The 27238-nt window shown below is 41.2% G+C and overlaps 1 protein-coding gene across 1 annotated transcript; it reads left to right on the top strand.

The window, feature by feature from the left end:
- Window positions 1-13574: 13574 nt before the first annotated feature.
- HTR1B (5-hydroxytryptamine receptor 1B) lies at window positions 13575-15392 on the top strand. The gene has a single exon (XM_055433182.2). It carries the CDS (start codon window positions 13575-13577, stop codon window positions 14742-14744), a length of 1170 nt encoding a protein of 389 aa, XP_055289157.2. The 3' UTR covers window positions 14745-15392.
- Window positions 15393-27238: the final 11846 nt, after the last annotated feature.

Below are 27238 nucleotides of genomic sequence, written 5' to 3'. Positions count from 1 at the left end.
CCATTCTCTTCTCCAGGGGATCTTCCCAAACCAGGGATTGAACCCAGGTATCCTGCATTGCAAGCAGATTCTTTACCATCTGCGCCACCAGGGGAGCCTTATGTTTTCCAAGTTTGGGTTTAAGTTCAACTTAATTTTGCTCAAGTTACATATATATGCTTGCTGTAATTTCCAGAGAAGGAGGAAATTTCCTTCACACCTGCGAAGAGCTTACAAATAAAATACACCCACATAAGAGTCGGGCACGACTGAGCGACTGAACTGAACTGAACTGAATCTGTACATAAATTGTGTTTATTTAAATAGGGTTTCAGTTATATTCTGGCATGAAGATTGTACCTTAGGCAGCATTATTTCTACAAGACAAAGTGCGATGTCAATGACTATTAAAGCTGAGCTGATTTGTTTCACTTGCACACAGCGTGCATGTTCAGTTCAGCTCAGTTGTTGCTCAGTCATCTCCAACTCTTTGAGGCCCCATGGACAGCAGCACACCAGGCCTCCCTGTCCATCACCAAATCCTGGAGTTTTCTCAAACTCATGTCCATTGAGTTGGTGATGCCATCCAACCATCTCATCCTCTGCCATCCCCTTCTCCTCCCACCCTCAATCTTTCCCAGCATTAGGGTGTTTTCCAAAGAATCAGTTCTTCACATCAGGTGGCCAAAGTATTAGAGTTTCAGCTTCAACATCAGTCCTTCCAATGACTATTCAGGACTGATCTCCTTTAGGTACATATCATTTTGGTACATATCCTTCCAAACTTTTGAGATAAATATAGCTTTGATTTTCTTAAAGTGTATAATTTCTTGCACATCTAAGACTATCTCTGTGTTCCCTTAATATAGCAATATTGAAAAGCATTTTGCCTGGATACAGAAATCCGTTTGTGTAAACTTTATTCTGTCAAAACTCTGCAGACAATACTTCATCACTAGACAGAGACAAAACAAACATTTATCTGTGCTCTTCTTGTTGAAGGTAATCATTTTTTAAAAATTATTTTCTACATCAATTCTTTCATGATTTAAATATATATATATATCTGGAAATAAAACAAGCAAGTAAATGAACATAATGGACTGTATTTATATGTATATCTTTTCTTATGATTTGGCTCAGAACTGCATTTAATAAATAAGCTATTCAATAAGTAAACATTTTCTTCAGTGCAGTAAAGTTTTCTTCATTTATATCATTGACTATTGCACGTCTTCTGGTTTCTTTCTCCAAAATCCTCATTTGCTGTGTACCATGAAATTAAAAGACTCAGCTATACATATACATGTATCCATTCTCCCCCAAACCTCCTCCCATTCAGGCTGCCACGTAACATTGAGCAGAGTTCCCTGTGATGTACAGTAGCAGTTTGAGTGTTTAGAGCAACAGTTCTTTTTTTTATAGTTATTGAAATTGTCTTCAATTTGTTATTTTCTGATTCTCATAAGTCAGATTAGTAGAATTAGACACAAAAAATTAATTCACAAATTAGATCTAAATTCTCTTAATCTGTAATATTTATTCTGGCTCTTGTGGCAGGTTAACAATGACATTTTTAACCTGTCAAACTTCTGAGATGGACATCTGAGATGATATCAAACTTCTGAGATGATATCACTTATAGGTTTTAAATATATATGATTAGAATATGCACTATTACCATTTGTGAAGTATTTTGATTTTCTCACACAAAATGGACTATATAAACATTGATTATAATGAATATGCAGGAAAGGCTGATAATCTGCAGACCTGTATAGTCATGCAAGCTATTAAACATTTTGAAGTCACTGTATTTTATCAAGTCTAAGAAGAACATTTTCTTCCATATTTGAACGTCTCTGCAATGGGCTGTATTGTATAATTACTGGTGGAGGTTGTGATGTGGTTGTCACTCACTACATTTTCTTACACATCCTGAGAAAAAGCTACAGAATATTCCTTTGTAGAAAAATAGCAGAAATCAAAGTGGGATATACTCCCAAAAATGTTGTATTACTCATGCTCTGGGTGACACAGATGATGATGTGTGAGAAAACATGAAAATTGATGACTATGTTGAAAATGGCTCAGAAGACTGAGATTCTCAACCTAAATAAGTTATGAATATGCCTTAACCAATTAATTGATTTTTATGTACGCAAAGAAGTGATAAATAATTTAAAATCTAAATTTTCATATGCCTGAAAAGCTCTTTCAATGAGGTATTCTAATGAATGAGAAAGGATTGTGAATTTAATCAGTGGCAACTTTTTTTTTAGTCGTGCATAAAATAATGGAATGCCCTATTAAGCATTAAACTAGATAAAAAATAATGCTTCTTGTTCTCCCCCAGATATTTAAAACGAAATGAAAATTCATCCAGGCATTCTGTTGTAAACTCAATAACTTGAAATTAATTTAAAGTTAATGAAATATTCCTCCGAAAAGAAGTTTGCAAAAGGGATTTAAGGCACTCAGGAGTTTGTAATCTTTAAGTTCTTGTTCAATGAAACAAAAATTTTAATGCACACATTTGCACACAAAGGCAAATATGACAACAACAATAATGAAAACACCTTGCAAAACCATCCAGGAAAAAAAGTATGTCCTTCCATAGGGAACCAAAGAGACCAAGACATGATGAACATATAATCTGGTAAGAGTAGAAAACTGAGTATAGAACACAAATTTGATAGCAACATAAAATCTTCCAATAAGATAAATCATCACTTTAATCTAGAATTTCCCATTCAAGGTTGAGAAAAAGAACATTTCGGAGGGGCTGATCCAATCAAATAATCTTTACTGTGTAGGAAGTACTAATAAAAAAAAAAGTGTTTAGCTGTTTCCATTACCCTTGTGTTAGAAATCAGCCTTTATGAATCTATGGAGGAATCTGGAGAACTTGTATGAAGAGCTGATAGAACACAGTTTTGTTCTCAAACTTGATGAGGAGAGCAGAGTGAGATTTGGCCACTGGCAAATCCTTGAAGCAAATCATGGATATAAGGTACCTGGCATCAAAGAAAATATGAGTTAGTCATTCTTATGAATATGTTTTCTTCCCTTAAGCAAATACAGTAATTGCATTAAAAATGAAAATGTGTCCTAGTTCATTTTTTGTAGCCAGACTGATTTTAAATTTATGTAAATTGAGATATGCAGAATAATAATGAAAATATAATGCAAAAAATCATTGCCTATTGGATGGCGTGGCCATAGCGTAGCTTCTGGTTATCACAGAAGAGATACCAGGCACACAATCACATTACCATCTGTCAACAGCAAAACCTCACTAGCAAATATGGTCAAATTTAAAAATCTGGCCTTTAGTTTCATAGTAGAGTGAAATTAGCATGCAATGGCACATGCAAATAAAAGAAAATATTTAATCATCTTGTACATTTAAATAATTGCAAATCTGCAGATCCAAACTCTGTGGGTCCTCAGGTAAACATGGAAAATTATAATTTTAGCGAAAAAAGAAAGGAACTTTTTTTATCATTATGCTTCTCTATCAGTTTTTTTTTTCTTGTTCATTACTTCATGTACTTAAAGTGTATTTGTGGAGAGGCTGCCATAAAAACCTGCTTCATCTCTATTTTCTTTCTGCTGGCAAAGGCCATCTGAGGTCCGAAGAGGAGAGGTAGGGAAAGGCAACACAGATTCATTCATTGCACATTGACTAGGAGTCATTAAAGCAAAGAATTCACATTATCTCTAAATTATCAGTGGCAAAGCTGGTGATGTACTTTTGTGCTGTATAAGCAGTAGCAACGGAAACTTCATTTTGTTGTTAAATTAGAATATGAGATCCTAAGGGCTGAATGCTTTCTGCACTAAATCCTACATAATTCCTTTTAATTTGTTTTACTTTATTCATTATCTATTGATCTATCATCTCTTCCTTCTAATAGTGTATAGTATTGCATTACATGCACAGCCTTATACATACATTTTCGGACAAAATCTAAAGAGCAACTAAATAAAATTCATTACAAAATCCTCCCTCTTTTTTGCACTTATTTTAAAATATTAAATTTATTTCTTAATGACTCATACTTCCACATGGCTCAAAGATCATAATTATACAAAACATATTCATTAAGATGTCTCATGGCTACCCTGATCCATCATCCCAAATCCTTCAGTCCTCTCATAGGTAAAAAATTAAACACTTTTTGAAAACAATTTCAGAATTATAGAAGAGTTACAAAAATATTACATTTAATTCCTACACTCCCTCACCCAGTTTCCCCTTATGTTAACACCTAACAATCATGGAACATTTACCAAAACTGAGAAATTATTTGACATGTCTTCTTTGTCTCCTAACTCTATAGCACATTTTAATTTATTTTATCGAAGTATACTTAATTGGCAATGTTGTGTTAATTTCTGCTCTACAGCAAATTGATACAGTTATATATTTTTTTCATACTCTTTTCCACTATGGTTTACCATAGAATATTAAATACTGTTTCCCAAGCTACACAGCAGGACCTTACTATTTATCCATTCTATGTAAATGTAATAGTTTGCATATGCTAATCCAAAACTTCCAATCCATCCCTTCCCGCATCCTCCTTTCCTCTTGGTAACCACAAGTCTGTTCTCTATGTTTTGTAGATATATATGTTTTGTATCATGTTTTAGATTCCATATGTAAGTGATACCATAAGATATTTGTCTTTTTCTGACTTTCTTCACTTAGTATGATAATCTCTAGGTCCATTGATGCTACTGCAAAATGGCGTGTTTCATTCTTTTTTATAACTAGTATTCCATTATGTATTTGTACCACATCTTCTTTATCCATTCATCTATTGATGGACTTTTAGATTGTGGTCATTGTAAATAGTTTCTGCAATGAATATTGGAGTGCATGTTCATTTTTGAATTATGTATAGTTTTCTCTGGATATATGCCCAGGAGTGGAATTGCTGGGTCATATGTTAATTCTATTTTTAGTTTTCTGAAGACCCTCCATACTGTTTTTCATAGTGGCTACACAAATTTACAGTGCCACCAACAATGTAGAGGGGGTTTCTTTTTGCACACCCTCTTATGACAGTTATTTTAAAGTCCTTTCCTGCTAACTCTAATATCTGGATTGTGGATGGATTCACTTCTACTGTTTTGATTTTCTAGTTATTATTCCTGGTCACATTTTTATTATCACTGTGCATATATCATTTTAATATTATAATCAGATATTTTATATAAATGGATTCTAGAGGCTTCAGATGATATGATTTTTCCCAGAGAGCATTCATTCATTCTTTCCTAAGTTAGGCAGAACGCATGGAGAACTGACTACACTGACCAGTCAGACATTGAACTGAGTCCATGCAGATTTGTAACTAGACTCAGTCCATCTATGATGCATCCTGTTCTCTGAGCCTTGCAATCCTGGCCTTCTGCTTGAGAGCCTGGAAGGTCTCTGTCTCTCCTGAATCCTCAATCTATGTATATTGTAGGCCTCCTTCTCCCTCAAGAGAGTTTTTCTTCTAAGCACACCAAATGGGTGGATTTCAAATTACCTGTTAGAATTTTCCTACTCACCTCCTTGGTCTCTTGTTTCATTGTAACACACAGCAAAGGTCCACAAAGAAGACTGGCCATACATTTGGGGCACTTCTAGACTCAAAGCTGTCATACTGGCCCCAATGACTATCTAAAGCTTTACTTCTCTTTCTCAGTAGAATCTTTTTCTGGGACCAAGTCTAAACTACAGCCTGTGTCCAGAACCACAGATGACTCAAGGGAATATCAGCAATCATCAATAGCTCCAGGCAACACATTTCTTCCCTGGGATTCTAGTTTGTCTAATTCTTCTTGCTTCCACCACATTTCAGTCTTAACAGTTGTTACTTTCAGAATATCAACTTATCATAGTATACATTTTATTCGGTAGCAGAATCCATTTCTCAGTATTTTTTAACTTTGAAGGAATTCAAATTAGTTTCTATAAGATGCTTGAAGCTGTAAAATGTAGTCCTCAGAAAGTATTAATGATTGTGTTTTCAACATTGTGGAGAAAGTCTGTCTACAGTGAAACAGATGAAAAAAGTCAACACAGACAAGAACCAACAGGAAAAGGAGAGTCCTGATGGTGTCTGGAGTGTGGATTGTTTCTAAGGATCGGCTGCGTTCCTTATTGGTCCAAGGTGGCTGGTGGCTCAATTCCTCTCTCAATTTTTGAGGGTCCAGCTCTCCTTGAAATAAGCTCTCTCTTTTGATTTAGTTGCAATTAAATTGGCTTTACATCACTTGTAGTAAGTGCCTGAAATAATACTATATTTCATACTATTAAATGTTAACACAAATTATGTTTTTATTGTCATTATTTTAAGCTTTTATTTTTTAAAGTTTACCCTATGATCTCCCGACTATTTTGCAATAATGATAATAGCTGTGATATCATAACGCTTTCAATATGTTTACCAGACATAATTTCTCATCTTTTTCTAATGTGATGCTTCTAATATTCAGGGTCCTTGGAACTCACATAGCCAAACATGTTTGAAGTGTATGTAAGGCAAGAAGAAATAAGATTTGATATAGATAACACACTTATGGTTATCAAGGGGAAAGGGGTGGAAGGAGGGATACAATGGGAGACTGGGATTGATATATACACACCACTATATATAAAATAGTTAACTAATAAAGACCTAAAGTATAGCACAGGGAACTCTTCTCAAAACTTTGTAATGGCCCAGATGGGAAAAGAATCTAAAAAAGACTGGATATATGTGCATGTGTAACTGATTCACTTTGCTGCATAGCAGAAACTAACACAACATTGTAAATCAACCATACTCCAACAAAAATTTAAGAACAAAAAATAAAATAAAGAAGTAAGATCCTCCTCAGGGGAGGAGCCCTTCCATGCATAAAGGGCAGAATTTTTAGTCCTTTGAAATCTAGATTCATTGTTTACATTCCTGATTTGGGCAAGTTCTTATTAGATGAACTTGCCAAACTGCTGATTTCTCGTTGAAAAGATCTCTTTTAAAGAACTTTTATCTGAATAATTTTCTCTCAAGGAAAAGGCCTCTATTTTTTTTAAGTCCTTGACACAGTAGTGGAAAACAAAAAAGACAATTGTATTCAACGGACAGGAGATAAAGGAAAGCAATTCAATTTTAAGGTTATTTTTCTGATATTTACATTAACATGGTTATAAATGGAGAACAGTATTTAACATTTATTCCAAACAAATTTAAATTTATTGTGTTTTTTATATATGTGTCAGGCTTTGGAAGAAGTGATAAGGATGAGGAGACAGGGAAGAAGAATGAAGAAGAGAGAAAAAAAATGCATTTGAGATGGGGGTGGGTGGGAATGAATCCTGAAGGTAACTAAATGGGACCAGAAAAGAAGTTAAAGTGTTTGGGTTGTGGACTTCAAAATATGTAGTGTGTGATCACCAATTGGTGCTACTTAGGAACTGATGATCAGCTGGCTCAGCAGAACCATGGTGTACAGTCCTCTACCTGATTTTTATCATCACCATCACCACCTCCATAAAAAAATATGTAGGTTCCTAACCAATATTTGGAGATTTAAGTAGCCGTGAACATTGATGTCATTTCAGAGGTGGGATGGGCTAAAGCCACAGGCAAGATGGTCAAAAGGGCCACCAGAGCTGAGTAGCCTGGTTGACTTGGGCTAGACAATCAGCAAAGAGGTGGACCTTGAAATGAAGAGAGGCTAGTTCTACCACTAGCTGTCTGGCATTGGCAGAGTTCCTTAAGTTCTCTAAGTTCAGCTTCCTCAGGCAGAAAATGAAGATGAAAATGTCAGCTCCTAGTGCTGTTATAAGAATTAAATGAGAGAATGCATGTGAACCATGTAGTATAAGGTTTAGATAGTATATGGTCCTTAATAAAGTATAAAGCTGTTATTTGTTAAGTACAGGTGAAGAAGTAATAAAATAGCTATGTTTTTTTTTTTTTTCAAATCAGGAATGACTTACAGAGTGATGCAATATTTCCTAGTCTGAATATAAGGCAACAGGCAATTTATATTGCTTCTTTCCTTAAGCCAGTGGACAGTTTCACTGTTAAATTTCTGATATCACTTTTTAGGAGAGACTTCATCCTGAACAGAACAGCCTACTGGCAGTAGCAAGTTGTTCCTAAATTTAGTGAATTCACTGGCATTGTTCTTCTATCCAAAGATTTCTTATTATTGCTAAAACCTATTCTTTGTCCAAAAAAAAAAAAAAAGAGAGAGAGAAAAAAAATCAGCTCCCCTCTCCCCCAAGCAACCATGCTTATATAACTTTAAGCTTTACGTTGGATATTTTTTTTTATAAGATCTAGATCTTCAGCCATGTAATACCTGATTGAGATCTAAGTTGGGAACTGGCTCTTCTACGCGTGTGAACTGGGGGGCTTCCCTAGTGGCTCAGAGGTTAAAGCTTCTGCCTCCAATGCGGGAGACCCGGGTTCGATCCCTGTGTCCGGAAGATCCCCTGGAGAAGGAAACGGTAACCCACTCCAGTATTCTTGCCTGGAGAATCCCATGGACGGAGAAGCCTGGTAGGCTACAGTCCACGGGGTCGCATAGAGTCGGACACGACTGAGCGACGGAACGGAACGTAACTTGGAACTAGCAGTAATCTACCTGTTGCGGGTATCCGCTGGAACTAGCAAAGTAATTGTTACTAGAGACACAGGAATTAGAACATGTCTATCACTGGGTCAAGAAGAGCCTCTGGAGAAAGGAATGGCAATCCACTCCAATATTCTTGCCTGGAGAATTCCATGGATAAATGAGCCTGGCAGTCCACAGTCCATGGGGTCACAGAGAGTCAGACACAACCAAGCAACTACCACACAAACAAGTTATATATACATACTCTGATTTTTGTCTGCATTCTTCTTTAAATATATGTATAACTTATACAATATTTATATTAATATGCAAACACATGTCAAGTTACTAATTCTCAGGGATTAATTTGTGCCAGCCTGGCACTTCAAGAATAAAGCACTCAGTTTTATTCTTTGTCTTCAAGATCCCTTACTGAACATCCAACATATGAGGACCATGACACAAAAACCAAATCAAAAGCCCAATGTTGTGTCAATAATATGGAGCCTCAAAAGGTCTGGCTGCAAATATTGCATGTAAACATCTGTATGTGTGTATGTGTTCATTTATCAGAACATTTCCATCGTTTCAAGTAAGACATAAGGAAGACTTGTACTTTCATTGCCTTCGGTATTCTCCTGAAGGAATAGTTACTGGATGAAATACAAGAGGAAGCTAGAAATGGGTTGTACAGAGCTCCTGGTCTCCTGCTGCCCGTTTCCTGGATGGAAGCAGGCGAAAAAAAAAATCAAAACAACAGCAACCCCCTCCACCAACCCCCCCCCCAAAAAAAAAAAATCAAAACCAGGCAAACACACACACACAAAACCAGTGGCCAAAGACAGAGGAAGCAAGATTTGCAAGAAGCAGCTTGCCAGGTCCCCACATTTTGTGGTTAGGGACTGCTTGTGGATTTTTCAAATGGAGCAAAGCAAGGAGAGCTTGAGAATTTCGGCGTTTTTTTTTCCCCCCTGAAAAGCAAAGGTACATTTACAAGTTCTTTGCTCCTGCGCCCTGGAGCTAAAGTCTTTTTCTGGGAAATGCCTGAAGGAGTCTAGGGATGTTGGAAACTCACAGACCCTCGGGCTGGCTGGCTTCCAGCCAAACCAGAGCTGCTGCGCTGCAGCAAGTTCTACAGAGGGTGTGGAGGTGGGGCGGGCTTCTCTTCCCCGCGTTAGGTCTCCTAAGCGCGGCGCCGCGACCCTGGAGGAAGGCGCCTGGCGTTTCGCAGCAGCATGGGCGAGGTCTCTCGCAAGGGCGTTTCTCTGGTCTCTCCGCAGCTCACGTCTGCCTATCAGGCGGGCTTCATGTCTGATCACCGGCGTCGCTGTGGTTCCGGCATTATCCTCCACCTCCCCAGCTTCTGCTGAAAGGTCACCTGCATGGAGTTGATGAGGGGAGCGCACTGATTCGCAGTTTTAGTGCCGGGTGTCCAAACAGAAGGTCCATTCCACCTAACTAACCTTTGCTGCGCTCTTTGTACCCCAACGCGATTCCCTCCTTGGCGCTCCAGCTGTGCCGGTTGCATTTTCCTCAAACTTGAAGGGACGTTGCCCAGAGTGACTGGGGACTGCGGGGCCGCCAGGGAACCTTCCTCTGCAGGGGCGACCCACGTAGAAGCGGTTTTTAAAGATCCTGGCCTCTGGCATGTTTCACAAACATGCGCCCATGTGCAAACATCTATATATTATATATTTGTAAGCGCAAAAAAGGGTGAGTGAAACGAGGGAGCCCTGTTATGAAACATAGTCCTACACTAAACTCTGCCAAGATACCATCTATGTGATGGCTGGGTGTGTTCAAGCAATTCTTAACCAAACAGGGAAAAAAACAAACTCCGCCCAGTGGTGGCAGATTGCATTCAGGGTCCAGGACTCGCGAAGCAGCGAAAGCGTGGCTGGAGAAAGCCACAGGTCCCCCACTTCTTCAAAGCCAATCTCGAGGAAGAGCAATTAAGCTGCAAAAGGAAAGGCTGCTTGAAAGCCTCTGACATTCCTCTTGGACTTCTTCTGCTCCTTGAATCCCTTCAAGCAGTTCTCTCTAACCTTAGCCCGCTGCCCTACTACCTATCCGTCCTCCCGCCCCCAATTCCCCGCCTCATCACACACAGGCGCACAAACACACACACTTATGCTCCATCCTGACCAACGCCCCCACCTAGTGGTTTAGGCTTGCCTTCTTCTCTTTCCTTTGCTGCGGTTTCTAAGACAGCGTTGCAGTTTGCCAAATAATTAACTCGCTAAGGGCCGGACATGGGTGGATGGGATGGAAGGATGGGCAAGACCCCTTGCAATGCGGTGCAAATGAAGCTTAAATTTTCCCGAGTGGTGCTGGGTGCTAGAGAACAGGAGAGAGGAAAGGGAAGGTTGTGCCTTTATGCCCAGCTTGGCTGCTGCAGCCTAGACTGCAGCCAGAGGATGACTTTGGAGAGTTTCCACCTAAAGAAGTACCCTCGCTCTAATACATGCATGTGTTTCATTTTCTTCTCAACAATTAACGCTACATGAAAGCATGTTAATTACGTACTGTTTATGTTATTACTGCCTGTCTGCCTCTTCTAGAATGTAAACTGCTTGAAAACTGGGTCTGGGTCTGCCCCACTGGCCTTTATACCCCAGATGTCTAGAAGAATTCCCAGCACAGAGCAGGGACTCGTTTTTTTTTTTTTTTTTTTTTGCCTTCTGGTTGTTTTCTTAGAGACGCGTGAATACGGAACTTAGATTAGGGTTGTATCACCTTGGGCAAAAAAAAAAAAGTTCTTTCAAAGGATCTCATTGACTCTACTAAGCCGAACGAATGGGCCAGATAATGTCCGGCTCCAAATTGAAGAATTCTCTTTAAAATACGCTAACATTTATCCCGAGAAGTTCAATGATAAGATCGCTTTTATTGAATGCACTCTAACTGCCAAACACGGAGCTAGGCGCTTGGAACTCGCCGTAGCTCACGAGAACTCAGCTCCCACGGCTGAAAATACGGTGGCCCTTTCCTGGTGCTTTTCTTTGAATGTTCTGGTACTTCTGGTACTTCTACTGTACCTGGGTTTCTGTGAGGGCTGGAGGAGGGACGGTGTACCGAGCACCTGCTCCGGGTCATGGGATCTAAGTACTAGTACTTCTTGGCACCACACGTGGCTGATACGCCGAAGTATTTGTTGAAACCCAAGGAGACGCAGGGATAGTGCTGGGGGTCTTGGTCCCAGAGCCCGTTTTTTTATTTTTTATTTTTTCTCTCTCTCGAATTCTGATGACCTCCTTTGGAGGCACTGCAAAGTGTTTTCCAGAGGCAACCAACGGCCGCGCAGCTGGAGTGGGAAGGTGGAGCGGTCGGTTTAATTTCACAATGTGCTTCTGTTTGTGATACTTTTACATTTTTGCAGTTTTTTTTTTTTCCCCTTCTTTGCCTCCTGTCTGCCTTCCTGTTGACTCACAGTTAAAGGGGTGGGGACACCCTGGAAGCACAGATTCCTACAATCAGATATGAAAAATTAGTTTGCGTTGTACCAAGGGTTTCTGACTTGAATCCCGAAGTATAAAATGCAGGATGGGCCATTTCCTTCTAAGGCGATATTACTGGCGCCTCCTTCTAACTTGGGTGTGGCCCGCGAGGATGGCTAACATTCCCGAGCGGACAGGTCGGAGCCTGGGGTTGGCTCTAACTAGCACTAGGCCGGCCCTGGGGGGTTCGCGGGGGTTGCTGCGGTAGGTGGGAGTCTCACCAGGGATCTGATAAGAGCCTAGTAAGGCTGTGCGCGTGCCCGCAGCTGAGGGTGCGGGGTCTAACCGGAGGGGCCGGCAGCAAGTTGGGAAGAAGAGAGAGGCAAGCACAGGGCGCCCTCTCCCCCATTCCAGCCAGAACTGCGGTGCCAGGGGGGTGGTTCGGATTGGGAGAGGGGCCAGGGGGTGGAAAGTGGAGAAGAAGGCGGTAGGACCCGGCGGGAGCTTCCTTGGCGGGGAGGGAACCGGGCGGGAGGCTAGGAGGGAGGGAGAGCGAAAAAGGGAAGGTGATGGGGCGCGGGCGTCGGCACTCGCCGAGCTGCACGAGTTGCGCGGCTCTAGCGGACCGGACCTGGACTCTATAAAAGGAGCCCATCCGCTCCGCCACTCACACTCTCCTTCTGGACTGGCTGCCGCGCGTCCCTCCCTCTCCCCCCAGACACCTGCCCCTTCCCCGTGAGCCCTGGGCGCCCGGTTCCCCAGACTCGTGAGCCCGGCTGCCAGGCTCCGCGCGGTGCCCGGGGGACCGAGGTGGCGCGCGGGCCGCGTGGTGCGGGCAGCCGCAGCCCGAAACCCCGAGTCCCTCCTCTGGCGACCCCCCGTCTCAGCGGGGCAGCTCGTTGGAGCGGCCAGCGCGTGAAAAAAGAAGGGAGGGCAGAGCTCCGACGCGAGGCGCGGTGCCCAGATTTCACCCCACCCAGCTCAGGCGGCTGCGGCCGCCGCAGGAAACTGCCCCAGCCTGGGGAGGAGGGCGGGAATGCAAGACCCGGACTCCTCGCTGGCCTGCAAGCTCTGGTCTCGACAGCTAGCAAACTCCTGCGGGTCGAGTCTGCAGAACCTGGAGCGCCCGGGTTAGGAGACGCTCAGCCCCGAGCAGTTGGGGTAAGAGATCCCACCTTGCCAATGCTCCCTCCCCAAACCAAACCAGGCTCTCCACTTTCTAGACGCTCCGGTGGTAGCCGGAGGGGAGTGTGGCTCTTTGGAGCAGTCCTTGGCAGCCCGGGGCTAAGACGGGGCTTAGCGGGGAGCGGCCGGAGACGGAGAGGCAGCGCCGCGCGCACTGGAGGTGCGGGGGACGGGCCAGCCAGCCTCGCCCTTGACCTCTCTCTGGATCTGGGAACCTGGGTGGAGGCGTAATTGAGGAACCCTTCACGGAACGGGCTAGCTCCCGGGGTGGACGAGACTGCGGTCTCCTCCGCGGTCCTCTCGTCCTCATCCTCGTGCGCTCTATGCCCCGGAGCTGCACTCCGGGGCCCCGGGCGAAGAGACATGGAGGCAGTGGCCGCTCAGTGTCCCCAGCCGCCTTCCGCGAGTTCCCAGACTGGGCTTTCTCAAGCCAACCTCTCGGCTGGTCCCTCCCACAACTGCAGCGCCGCCGAGGAGTACGTTTACCAGGACTTCATCGCCCTGCCCTGGAAAGCAGTCGTGGTCCTGCTGCTGGCTCTCTTCACCTTGGCCACCACGCTCTCCAACGCGTTTGTGATCGCCACTGTGTACCGGACGCGGAAGCTGCATACCCCGGCCAACTACCTGATCGCCTCCTTGGCGGTCACCGACCTGCTCGTGTCCATTCTGGTGATGCCCATCAGCACCATGTACACGGTCGCGGGCCGCTGGACGCTGGGCCAGGTGGTCTGCGACTTCTGGCTGTTGTCGGACATCACCTGTTGCACAGCCTCCATCCTGCACCTCTGTGTCATCGCCCTGGACCGCTACTGGGCCATCACGGACGCCGTGGAGTACTCGGCGAAAAGGACTCCCAAGAGGGCCGCGGTCATGATCGCGCTGGTGTGGGTCTTCTCCATCTGCATCTCGCTGCCGCCCTTCTTCTGGCGGCAGGCCAAAGCTGAGGCGATGTCGAACTGCGTGGTGAACACCGACCACGTCCTGTACACCGTCTACTCCACGGTGGGCGCTTTCTACTTCCCCACCCTGCTCCTCATCGCCCTCTATGGCCGCATCTACGTGGAAGCCCGCTCCCGGATTTTGAAGCAGACGCCCAACAGAACCGGCAAGCGTCTGACCCGAGCCCAGCTGATTACCGACTCCCCCGGGTCCACGTCTTCGGTCACCTCGATTAACTCGCGGGCTCCGGAGGTACCCAGCGAATCCGGGTCTCCTGTGTACGTGAACCAAGTCAAAGTGCGCGTCTCCGACGCCCTGCTGGAGAAGAAGAAACTCATGGCCGCTAGGGAGCGCAAAGCCACCAAGACCCTGGGCATCATTTTGGGCGCGTTCATCGTGTGTTGGCTGCCCTTCTTCATCATCTCCCTGACCATCCCGATCTGCACATCCTGCTGGTTCCACCAGGCCATCTTTGACTTCTTCAATTGGCTGGGCTATCTCAACTCCCTCATCAACCCCATCATCTACACCATGTCCAACGAGGACTTCAAACAAGCCTTCCATAAACTGATAGGCTTCAAGTGCACGAACTGACTTGTTAATTACAGTGGGGTCGCCTAAGCGCCCTTCAGGGGACCATGCTGTGTCTGGTTCCACAGGTAGGTCGACTCTTCTTTCACTGTTGCTGGGTAGGAACGAGGGTGTCTCTTTTGAGCAAGGGCTGTGGATCCAGAGAAAACCAGGACAGCCCTAAGGGAGCTCTAAAGGAGAATTGTTCAAACTAAGGACAGAGCTGCCTGGCTGAGGAGAAGGCTCACTTCCTCCCTGCAAACCCGTTTCAGCACTGACCCTTCAGCAGCCCATTGCAAGGGGCCTGCAACTTTTAGAAAGCCAACGATGGAAAAGGGAGCCCTGCGCTGCTTTGGTATCATGGATGAGGCCCTCTAGAACTAGAGGTACTTGTAGTTCTTGTCTGGAGCCTGTCTGAGACAGAGCTACATACAACCTGACAGCACTTGAACTAGACACTAACACCCTGTCTTTCAGGGAGAACTCTGTGTTACAGCTTCCTTTAAGAACAGTTATTTGGCATCCTTCAATCGTCATTCAGTTTTTGTTTATTTAAAACTTGGTTGGAGAAACTTGCGGATTCGGTGTGGCTTGGATAGCACAGAGAAACCTTGAAGAGTTAACAGCAAAATTCTCGTGTTAAGATGTCTATTTTTATTATAATTGAAACTATATGGGATGGGTGGGTGAAAATGGGAGATGGGGATTATAAAAACGGAAAACCAACACCTATGGATTGTTTGTTTTCTGCAGATTTATAATTTTTTAATTCCTATGTAGTGATTGTCAAACCACACTCCTAACAACTCAGACAAAATGTTATGTGTGCTAGTGCCAAAGTCTGCAGATTGCTTTCTTTTTCCTCCTAATTTCATGTACCTGTCATTTTACACGTTTAAATCCCCAGAAATAGGGGATATGATGGGTGACTCAGCCCAAGCTGCTGCTATATTTCTTATTAATGCCACTGATGAAACTGATGAGTATGATATATATATATATATACATATATATGTATATATATATCATTTGCAAGATAAGTATTTTTAATCCCAGTCGAGTGAGCCATGGAATTGAGTGAGATGAGATAGGAATAGTTCTTATACAATTAAGGAATGGGTGGCAACAGGAGGATGTATATTTTGACTTGTAAAAAAATCTTCAATGCATGAGAATCTTTCCTGCTAGTCATTTGCACTCTCCTTCCCATCTGTAATTCCTCTGTGTGCTAACATGAAAAGTAACCAAGAGAACTAGCTCCTTTCTCCAAAAGGCTTCAAAGTAGTAAAACTCCTAAAACCTACGTTAGAGATAAAAAACCTGTTTCTTTTCCCTTGCTACTGAAGTCTGAGTAGGAACAAAATTATTAGAAAGAAAAGTAAGGGTTTTCAAAAAGCTTAGAGAAGCTAAAATTGAACCTGGTTCCTTGTGACTCATGGAACCAACCCTCAGACTTCCTGGGCAACCAGAAACTAACAAGCTTTTGAATCTTGGAAATTTGTCATTGACCTGATACTTCTATGAATATAATATCAAGAGTACTTTAAATTTATCTCTGTTTCAAATTTCAAAAATACTTAGTTGTTATCTCAGATTCACTCTGAGGACTCCCTGCTACAGGGCAAGATTACACACTAAAAGATGAAAAAATGCATGCTCTAAATAAAATGGAGTAGCCCCAAAGGACTACCTGCACGGAAAACGAATGTGTCTGTAGAACATTTATTATGCCAAAGAAGATTCACACTTTGTTCTTTAGAGAGCTTTCTGCAGTTGATACCTTTTTTCTGCAGAAGCAAGTTGTCTTTGTAAAATGGATTCACTCCCTGCTTGAAGCTTCCCAGTCCAGACTGTCAGACAATAGATGTATTGAGCTGAAGTACACTGCTTCCCTGCTGTGCAGACCTTTACTCTGGCATAACGACTCTTGAAACTATCCTATTCAAAGGTTTACATGTAAACTAAGTACAAAAGAAAATTTTGATCAACACTGACACCTGTCACTGGAGTAAGAGAAAATTTTAGGCATTAGATAATCATATATTTTTGCTGCATCCCCAACGTCTCTGTTTTGTGTGACATTTCTCCTATGGAGAGATCTAGCTTATTACCGAGAGGACTGTGCATAGACCGCATAATTTATTTTTATGTTACTGTTTGTCTTTTGTTAGGCGTTTTCTTGGGCCTCAGAAGCAATTAAGCCAACTTCGAGGAGCCTGAGAGAGTAAAATTAATTGAAACCAATAGCCACTTACAAATGATTTCTTTATAGGGCATCTGCAATGATTTGGTCCTCATATTAACAAAATGTGGGCAATTTAGTCAAATGGGTTGTTTGCCATTTATAGATGACCTACCTAAATTTTTGCTTGACTCCTTTGCTGAATCAACTGGATTGGGGGCATACTGTATGAAGGAGAAGCTTGCAAACCCTTGTAGTTATAAGAAATCTAGACTTCTCATCCAGCATTGCACACGGTTATGCAAAGTGTATTATTCATCCCGGGGGTATGTAGTTAAGACTGTTAAGCTTCTTTTCAGTTACTGCTGCCTATAGCATAGATTGTTTCATAAACTAGACATATGACTTTTTGAAGAACATTATATGGGAGATGGAAATATTTAACTTACATAGAAATGAAAATATATTTTCATTGGCTGTGGTAACAACATTTTCCATATTGTTGAATTGCACAAATTTTCACAAAAATATATGAATGTATACTCATCCCCAAATGCCAATATTGTCTTGTGTTTCTAGGAATTTTAGAGTTTCCTTTTTAAAAATGGACATTGTACCTATGAATGAATGGTTATTGACTTCAACAAATTTCCTACAGAACAATATTCTTCACTCTTCCTCTTATCTTAGTTTTATCTTCTTGATCCAGGAAACACTGAGTGGACTATAATTTACTCAAGCAGCAAAATCTCAGATTATGTGCATTTGATGAAGTTAATGTGACTGCAAATTGCCTTTTCCACCTTTCAAAAATGTGTAATTGAAAGTGAAATTTAGGAAAATAATGAAATAAAAGTCCTTTTGTGTTATACAATGCATTGGGGAGTAATTCTATGATTATGGAAAGATTGCTTCATTGGATTCTGGGTTGCATTTAGGAGCTTGAGCCTTCAAGAGAGACTAATTGATGAGTAATGATACTGCAGTGGACTGGCAAGTATGGCCACAATATGTGGGATTTAGTTTATACCTGTAGGAAGAATTTAAAAAGAATTAGACACAGTCTGCAAAGAGTTTAAGTCAATTCCATGATCCCAGGTATTTTCCAGATCAGCATTCTTAGAATGAATTTTTAGATTCCAAGGCAGTACATGGTACTTCAAATACAGAAAACAGAAAAGGAGAAACTGAGTTAGAAGCAGACTTTTGGGGGGAGACCTAAGAGGAGGAGACCAAGCATCAGAATACAGACAGAAAATAAAGCTTTTGGAATCAGAAAGCTCTAGGTTTGAATTGCAAATAGAGCATGTTATTGCTGTGTGGTTCTCTTCAAATGCAGCCTACCTGCGATTTGTTGCAAAGGCTTAGAGCCTATACACATAGAGCATTCATCAAGATCCCTGACACTTTTTATCGCTCAGCAGATGGTACTTCCTCTCTATCAGTTATTTTGCCCTTGCCCTTTTTGTGGATGCAGGACACCTGCAGCAGAGAAAAACTTGAAGGCTTTTTGAGAGAGGTTGGACTGATGAAAATCAAGCTAGCCCAAATGGAAGAAACGTGGCTAAACTGGAAGCAACTGAGGCTTGGAACTTTTCACGCTTATCCTCTAGGCTGGAAACGCACAGCCAAGAGGCCAAAAGAGAGCAGGAGAGATGGTTTGCCGTGGCTCTCCTGGCCAAGAGGAAATTGCCAAATATTTCATTTCCTGTAGCATCCTCTCATTGACTTTTAAACCCTCTTTCCTCTTTCTTGTCTAGAGATTTCCAATTGTTTCCTAGTGTCCAAAGGCCCTCACCACATTCATATCTTCTCTCAGAGCCTCATTTTCCACTTCTCTGCTTTTTTCTTACCTGTGCAAAGCCGTGACAAACAATGATAAAGGGTTGATCTCATACGGTTCTTATTTTAGCTGTGATGGACTGATTAGGCGTTCCTGGGTTTGTATATTATAACTAAAGGAAATTTTTGGCCTAAATGAATGAAAAATAAAAATAACAAAGCTTTCAACGTGGGGCATCTACTTGAGTTTTCAGATGAGAAGAAGCTGGCAGGAGAAGGACGTGAGAAATGATGGCTCCAATCTTTTCTGAAAACCTGTGCTCGAACCGTCCACCAGAGGGCAGAGCGCCTCTGAGTTGTGCGGAGGCCGCGGGTACTCCGCACTCACAATCGGACTCCCTCCTCCTGGACACTGCAAATGGGATCAGCTTCACCAGGCTCCGTGAAGACAGAGATCCATGAATCAGGGAAGGTGAGGTTTATCATTTATTTTAAAATAGAAGCTTTTTCAGAGCTGCAAATTCAGGCAGAGGATCCCTATAATAAAACTAAAGGTTTTCTTCATATTTACAAACGTATTTTCTTATTTTTCACTTGTCCTTAAAAAATGCTACAAAATTAGTGTTTTAAAACATTGTGACCTTTGATTATTGTGCCATCGAATGAAGTCAGAGATTAGAATATAAAGAATTTACATACAAAATAGAGAGAGCTACTTACTTAAACTTATCTTTTGTCATGATTTTTCACATCTTAGTTTTCTTTTTTCCTTTCAAAATGTCATTGGCTTGAAGTTAATAGATCCATAGTTCAAAGGTAGAACACTACCATTTACCATTTAAAGAGAAGATTGCTTTTTTTTTTGTACAGAAATAAGGTGTATTTATATGTCAGTTTTTCCCAGGAAGCAGACTTTCAAGTCTGTGTAATTTTGGCATTTACTTTAAAAATAGGCATATATAAATGTGAGTACAATCTTATGTATCACAAAATAAATTTCTGTGTCAGAAAACTGACCATATATAATGAGAAAGCCAGTGAGGTTATATCATTGCCATTTTCCTAACTGTTACTCCCTACATTTTTACTGTCCCAAGTGAGGAGTTTTCTATGTGCCATTTCACACATCCATCAGTTAAATAAGACTTTCAAAGTCAACATTCACATTTTAGGATTACACTAGTATTTCCAGTGCTCTCTGAGAGACCTAGTCCCTAGAATTGGGTCAGCTGACAGATTGTCTTAACACTATTCCTAGTATAGTGTGTAAAAGAAAATGTCCATTTCTTCTTATTTGCACATATCTCCAAAGATAGGAGGAAGGAAAAAAAACAGAAACTCTTTTCAAAACAGCAAACTGAAAATCTATATAACAAGAATGATCTTATAATATTTCTTATACCTAAAGTGAACAGATGGCGATATAGGGAGCCATTTATGGCAAATGCTTAAATGAATCTACACGTGGCTTGTTTAAATGATGCACAAAGGCATGACTCACATCCTCCCCGATGCTGTGGGAACATTCCACACATTAGCCTCCGACTGGTCATCTCACGTAGGGATAACCGATTGAGATTCAGGAGATCTCTGGCTCACAAATGTGGTGATGGGGCTATAGTGATAAAGCAGCCCACAAAGGGTAGGTTACTTGGTCCAGAGGCGGTGCCCAGGGTACTTTTGTCACACACCTGGTTGTCTCTTTTAACACTTACACTCTTGTGCTTACTCTCAGTTGTGTCTGACTCTTTGCAACCCTATGGACTGCAGCCTGCCAGGCTTTTCTGTCCATGGGATTCTTCAGGCAAGAGTACTGGAGTGGGTTGCCATTTCCTCCACCAAGGGATCTTTCTGACCCAGGGATCGAACCTGCATCTCTTGTGTCTCCTCATGTGCTAATCCAGTTTGGGAAAGTGAGTATAGATGTTCGCCCTGTGATTTGCCAGCCCATTCTTGGCTCATTGAATATTCTCAATGAGTTCAACACTAGGCTGGTCTCTTTTGTGGAGAAGCACTTGTGTGGTTCTTCATCTTTTTACCCCAATCTTGCCCAGCTTTAAGGTTCTGGAGTCCACTGTCTTCTCTCCTTTTTCTCAGAGGCTTTCTCACAGAGTATAGCATGTTGGGATAATCACACACGGGGAGTTTAGAACTGGTTGGCCTGAAGCCCCTAACACTTGGTTGATTTAAAATGCAAGAGCAAGTGTTTGAAATCAGAAAAACGAGTTTAAATGAATTTTTGGCAACCACGAGCAAGTTCCTGTATAAATGTTATCTTACACACCTTTATGTTTGCAGGTAAAAGTTGAATGGGATAATGCAATTGTTTTCACCCTTTGCTCCATATTTCATTTTCAGGAGAGCTTTAAAAAGAACTTTGTTCAGACCCTGTCTCAGACTAATTAAATTATGTTATCTGGAGTGAGGCCTGATAGTTTTATTTAAAACATTTTCTCTGGGTAATTCTAATGTGTGACCTGGGTGAGATCCACTGAGAACATGTATACACATCTCTTAGAGCCATGTTTGTACAAGCAGGATCTTTGGGTGTGAAGGGGGTCCCTGAATAACATGGAAAGTCAAGTAGATTTGGCCTTTTACAGTTGTACTTCTTGAAATTTAATGCTCATATGAATCACCTGGGGACTTGGTTAAAATGCAGATTCTGATTCAGTAGGTCTATGGAGCAGCCTGAGATGATGCATTTCCGACAAGCGGTCAGGAAATACCAGTGATGCTCATCCATGGACCAGACTTTGAGTACAACAGTTTAGTGACAGAGTATCTATCATTTCCTAAAGATGGATATATATGTGTGTATGCATACACACACACACACACACACACATATGTATATCAATCTAAAACTTACAGATGAGAAAATGTATTTTTTTAAAGTACAATGCATTATGTTTTATTGACTTATTTACACTGTATTTGTGTCTCAGCTTCAGAAGTTGTGAAGTACTTCCTGTTACATGCTTTCTCCCAGATGCTTCAAATCCTGTCTACCCTAAAACAAACAGCTTACTTCTGGATCTGAATCAGCAAAGCAGGACTCTTAGAGTCAGTCCTTTGTTTTTACATCACTTCCAAATAAGGGCTTACTCTTTTGTTAAAAAAACAGTTAATTAAAAATACAAAGCAAATGATAAAACAACAATTAAAAGAAAGAAATAACAATTGTGAGCATGTGGAAGGCAGCACAATTTCCCTGTAATGTTTCACTTAGTTAACCCACTTGGATTCCATCTGTTAATACACCCAAACACACACACACACACCATACACACACACTTACAGCCAGGAAGCACACCATGCCCCCTGACCTCTTCCAAGGGAATTAGTATGGATAAAAATGTACATTTAAACTGTTGGATTTGGCAGTATTAAATATAAATGCTTTGACTGTGGTGAGTAATGCATGGCAGGAGGTATTTCCCTTTTATGGAAAGTTACTGAGAAATACATATGTCAAAAACTTGGTTACTTGAGATGTATGCCTATTTTTACGTGGAGTCAAATTTGTGAGTGAAAAGTAAATTCGGGCAAGTAAGAGGATGCTTTCAGGTGTTAGCATTTTTTCTCATTATATGGATAAAACTTCTAAATTAGTACTATGTTTTCTCTGTTTTTTAATTGGATGTATTATTAGCAAAGTCCTTCTTTGCCAAGAGTTTCCATTCTTTTCCTTTCCTGTCTCTATCTCCACCTTCCTCCCACCCCCAGAATTCTAAAACATTACCACAAACAACAAAGCCCAGTAAATCCTGGAGAAAGAAACTTGGTAGTCACAAAACTGACTTAAAACCAAAACACTTAGATTAGATATGAAAGGAAAAATTGATTTCATCAAGTAGCTACCGGAGAAGGCAATGGCAACCCACTCCAGTACTCTTGCCTGGAAAATCCCATGGATGGAGAAGCCTGGTAGGCTGCAGTCCATGGGGTTGCAAAGAGTCGGACATGACTGAGCAACTTCACTTTCACTTTTCACTTTCATGCATTGGAGAAGGAAATGGCAACCCACTCCAGTGTTCTCGCCTGGAGAATCCCAGAGATGGGGGAGCCTGGTGGGCTGCAGTCTATGGGGTTGAACAGAGTCGGACACAACTGAAGCGACTTAGCAGCAGCAGCAAGTAGCTACAATAGTGAGTGTGTAGGGCTGTAGAATCTCCTCTGTTTTAGATAAAAAATATACATATAAATTGGAGAAAATTCTGCTCAAAATAGTTTTTGCCTTCTGTGCTTGATTATCCCTGATGGCTCAGGTGGTAAAGAATCTGCCTGCAATGCAAGAGACCCAGGTTCAATACCTGGGTGGGGAAGATCCCCTGGAGAAGGGAATGGCTATCCACTCCAGTATTTTTCCTGGAAAATTCCTTGGACAGAGAAACCGGGTGGGCTACAGTCCATGGGGTCACGGAGAGTCAGACATGGCAGTGACTCACACATACACACGCACATCCATTTTTAGTTGAGACAAAAATATATGACATAGAAACTTTGGTAAATTTTGGAATCAGAATCCAGATCCAGGCTGACCTTGGTTCAAACTTCAGGTTTATTACTGGTCAGTTCTCTAACCTTTACCGAACTGACCATTCATGTCTTCAAGTATTAATGTAGGATGAATGGTATCTTCTCCACAGCTCAGTGTTGAGCATTAAACAAGCTGCCATGTGGCAATGCTCAGTCCAGAGAGTGCTTCAAACGTGGTAGTTGTTGACTAGATTCCCTCTGCTCAGACAAAATGAACCAGGTGTCTATCCAGAGACCATGGAATTTGGAGGCAGAAAAACTGTTTAAACTTCTGTTTTTGTTCCTTATTAGTATGCAATTTGGATCATGCTATTCAATTTCTGTAAATGTCAGTTTCCCTATACCCAAAATAGGGCTAATATGTCCCTCTTGAAAAGATCTTAAGAAGATGGTATTACATAATAATGCAGACATCTGAGACGGTTCTTGGAGCAATGTGATTGTCAGGGGAATTCAGTATTCTACTCTGTTTGCTTCCTTTTCTGTCTTTAGGAGCTAGGATCTGGTATTATATGCTATTCTTCCAAGTTAATCAGATTCCTTTTTATTGTTAAAAGTGAGATCTGGACAGATTTCTGGTTTGGAACTTGTTTTATTGATACTATCTCTAAATCAATTGCATGCTGAGATTCAAGAGATTCTAGAAAACATACCTTGTTTCCTGCCCAATGTTCATCTATTAAGGACTCATTTCCTGTATTTTAAAATATAAATATTTCTTGAAATTTTGTCATATTCTATTAGCCGTGAGTCCTTTACACCTAATGTAAATAAGTTTCTTAGTGCCGTGGATGGTTGGAGCCCAGAAGATTAAAATAATGTGACTTTTGAATATTAGAGGATAAGAAAAGACTAATTTTGAACTGTGACTCAAATATTTCTAGATAGACAAAAATGAACAGCAACATGTCACAAGTAGTCATGTAAGAACCCCAGGGGAAGAGTGAAATTTAAGAGATTATTTAAAATAAAACTTATCTTTTTAAAATAGTTCATTAACAGTATGCTTACATTTTGTACTGTATATTTCTGTAAGATTTTGATTATTTTAAATACCACAAGCATTCAAATGTGTTAGAAGAAAAAATAATTTGGGGTGATAAATACGTCACTGTACTCAGCTAGAAAAATGCAGCCAAGCACAGACAAGCTAACTTGCTGTGCGTGTTAATGTTCACTGTGGGTTTCTCCACACTAAAGGTGGCTGGCCAGTGTGTATTTCTAAGAGAAAATATTCTAGCAGACACATGGAGTGTGCTTTCCTGGCGTCATGTAGGTGCCGTTCCAAGTACCACAAGTATGTACTGATTAGCTATTTGTCCACGATAACCCAAACCACTGTCCAGAGGCAATGAAATAATTTTGAAGGTCACTTAGTCTGCATTTAATCAAGTCTGTCTTCATCTTTGACTGCTTGTGTTACTCAGTGGTATTCATAAAGCACAGATATTTGCTATAGCAACAGCCACAAGCTAACACTGCAGGGCGGATGGACTGGCCAGATTATTTTCATTCACAAAGGAGATCCCTCCCCTGCCTTTGTGAAAAGAGGTCTATGACCTATTTTAGATCAAAAGAAGGACCCAAAACAAGGCAGGTAGGAGGGGCAGAGAGAAAATATAATCAAGAATCTCCCAGGTAGCTGACCCACAAACAAGAAGATAATCATAATTGCACAGATTATCCCCAAGGAGTGAGGGTTAGAAGTCTACTATCAGCTCTCCAGACCAGGGGTCCTGCATCCAGGAAGACAAAACCCCAGAATATCTGGCTTTGAAGGCCAGCAGGCTTGCATATGGAAATCCAGAGGGCTGTAGGACACCAAGAGTCAGATCTTAAAGGGCATACATGAAATCTCACATGCTCTGAGTTCCAGGGCAGAGGCAGCAATTTAAATAGACCCGAGTCAGACACACTTTTGATCTCAGAGACGAAGGAGGCCACTAGAATACAGGCTAGAGACAGAGATGCTGGCAGCAGCAAATTTAGGATGCTCATTCTAACACGAGGACATTCCATTTTAATGTCCTTCCTCTAGCTAGTTAGAACCAGGGGATTACCTACCTACCAGCAAGCCAGCGACAGTCCTGGGCCCCTGGGTCAGCAGCCAGTCATACTGGAACCTGGGCCCACCTTTCAGCTTGCTGGTATCAGCTCCAGGACCCACCAGTCCCTCAGGTAGCTGGCCCAGGATCCAGCCCCCACCTACCAATGGGCTATCAGCCATTGAATGAGGCAGGTCCTGAGAGCCATCTAGGCAGTGGCTAGCACATGCACAGTAGTTGGCTCTGCCACTATAGAAAGGTGCCTGCAGTCTGGGTAGAGGGCACCCCTAGAGGATATAACTCCAGTGATTATCGGGAAGTGAGGTTCTGGGCCCTACAAAACAGCTTCTACATATGGCCACTTCTCCAAGATTAGGAAATGTAACTTATCTACCACATACACTGAAATAAACAAAGAGAATCACATAAAATGAGGTGACAAAGGAGTATGTTCCAAACAGAAGAATAAGACATAACTCAGGATGAAGAACTAAGCAAAGTAGAGATAAGCAATCTATCCAATAAAGAGTTCAAGGTAATGATCATAAAGATGCACAGTGAACTCAGGGAAGAATTGATGAACACAGTGTGAAGTTTAACAAAGATTTAGAAACTATAAAGAAGAACCAACCAGCTGAAGAATACATTGACCAAAATTAAAAATGCACTAGAAGGAAACAGTAGTAAATCAGATGATGCCAAGAAATGGATCATTAAAGACAGAGTAGTGAAAACTACAAGCTTGAAAAGAAAAAATAATTTTTAAAAAATAAAGATAATTTACGAGACTTCTAGGACAATATCAAGCATAATAACATTCACATTCTAGAGGTCCCAACAGAAGAGGGAGAAAGAGGTGGCAAACTTATTTGAAGAAATAATAGTTGAAAACATATTTAATCTGAGAAAGGAAACCGTTATCTATGCCTGAGAAGCACAGAGAGTCCCAAGCAAGATGAACCTAGCATCCACACTGATACATTATAATCAAGATGGCAAAAATTAAATATAAAAGGGAAATCTTAAAAGGACTAAGAGAAAAGTAACTAGTTAGATACAAGGGAATTTGCAAAAGACAGTCAATTTTAAGGAGAAATCTGCATGCCAGAATGGTGTAGCACAAAGTATTCTAAGTGGTGAAAAAGAAAACAAATCTGCAAATAAGAATATTCTATTCAGCAAGGCTATTATTCAGACTGAAAGGACAGATAAAGGATTTTACAGGCAAGAAAAATATACAAGAGTTCAGAACCACTAGCTGGCGTTATAAGAAATGTTCAAAGAATTTTCTAAGCTGAGGAGCCTACAACTATAAATATGAAAATTACAAAAATAACTCATAAATAAAGGCAAGCATATAGTAAAGTAGTAGATCAACCACTCCTAGAGCTATTAATCAGATGGAGGTTATAAAACAAAAACAGTAAAGTCATTTATATCCATAGTAAGTAAAGGGTTACACCAAACAAAAAATGTGAAGTAATGATGTCAAAACATTAAGCAGGGAGATAATAAAAATGAAGGGTACTTAGAATGTTTATGAACCTAAGAGATCATCAACTTAAAATAATCACACACACACACACATATATATATGTTATTATACATGAACCTCATGGCAATCATCAATCAAAAGTATTTAATAGATAACACATAATATGAAGAAAAGAATCCAAACATAAGACAAAACACACATCAAGTCATTAGGGGAGAAAGCAAAATAAGAAAAAAGGAACAGAAAAGAACTGTAAAGTCAAGCAAAAATGAGTGAACAAAATGGCAATAAGTACACACCTATCAATAATTATTTTAAATATAAATGGACAAATGTTCTTATCAAAAGATAGAGTGGATGAGTTGATTAAACAGCAACAATGAGACTAAATATATATGCTGCTTACAAGAGACTCACTTCAGATCTAAAGACCCATACAGACCAAAAATGAGAGGATGAAAAAGCATTCATG

Source organism: Moschus berezovskii, chromosome 10 (genome assembly GCF_049115385.1).
Source record: "Moschus berezovskii isolate FMDL1 chromosome 10, NW_MosBer_1.0, whole genome shotgun sequence".
NCBI classification, from domain to species: Eukaryota; Metazoa; Chordata; class Mammalia; order Artiodactyla; family Moschidae; genus Moschus; species Moschus berezovskii.
Note: the sequence above shows the minus strand (reverse complement) of the source record. Positions and strands in the feature narration are given on the sequence as shown.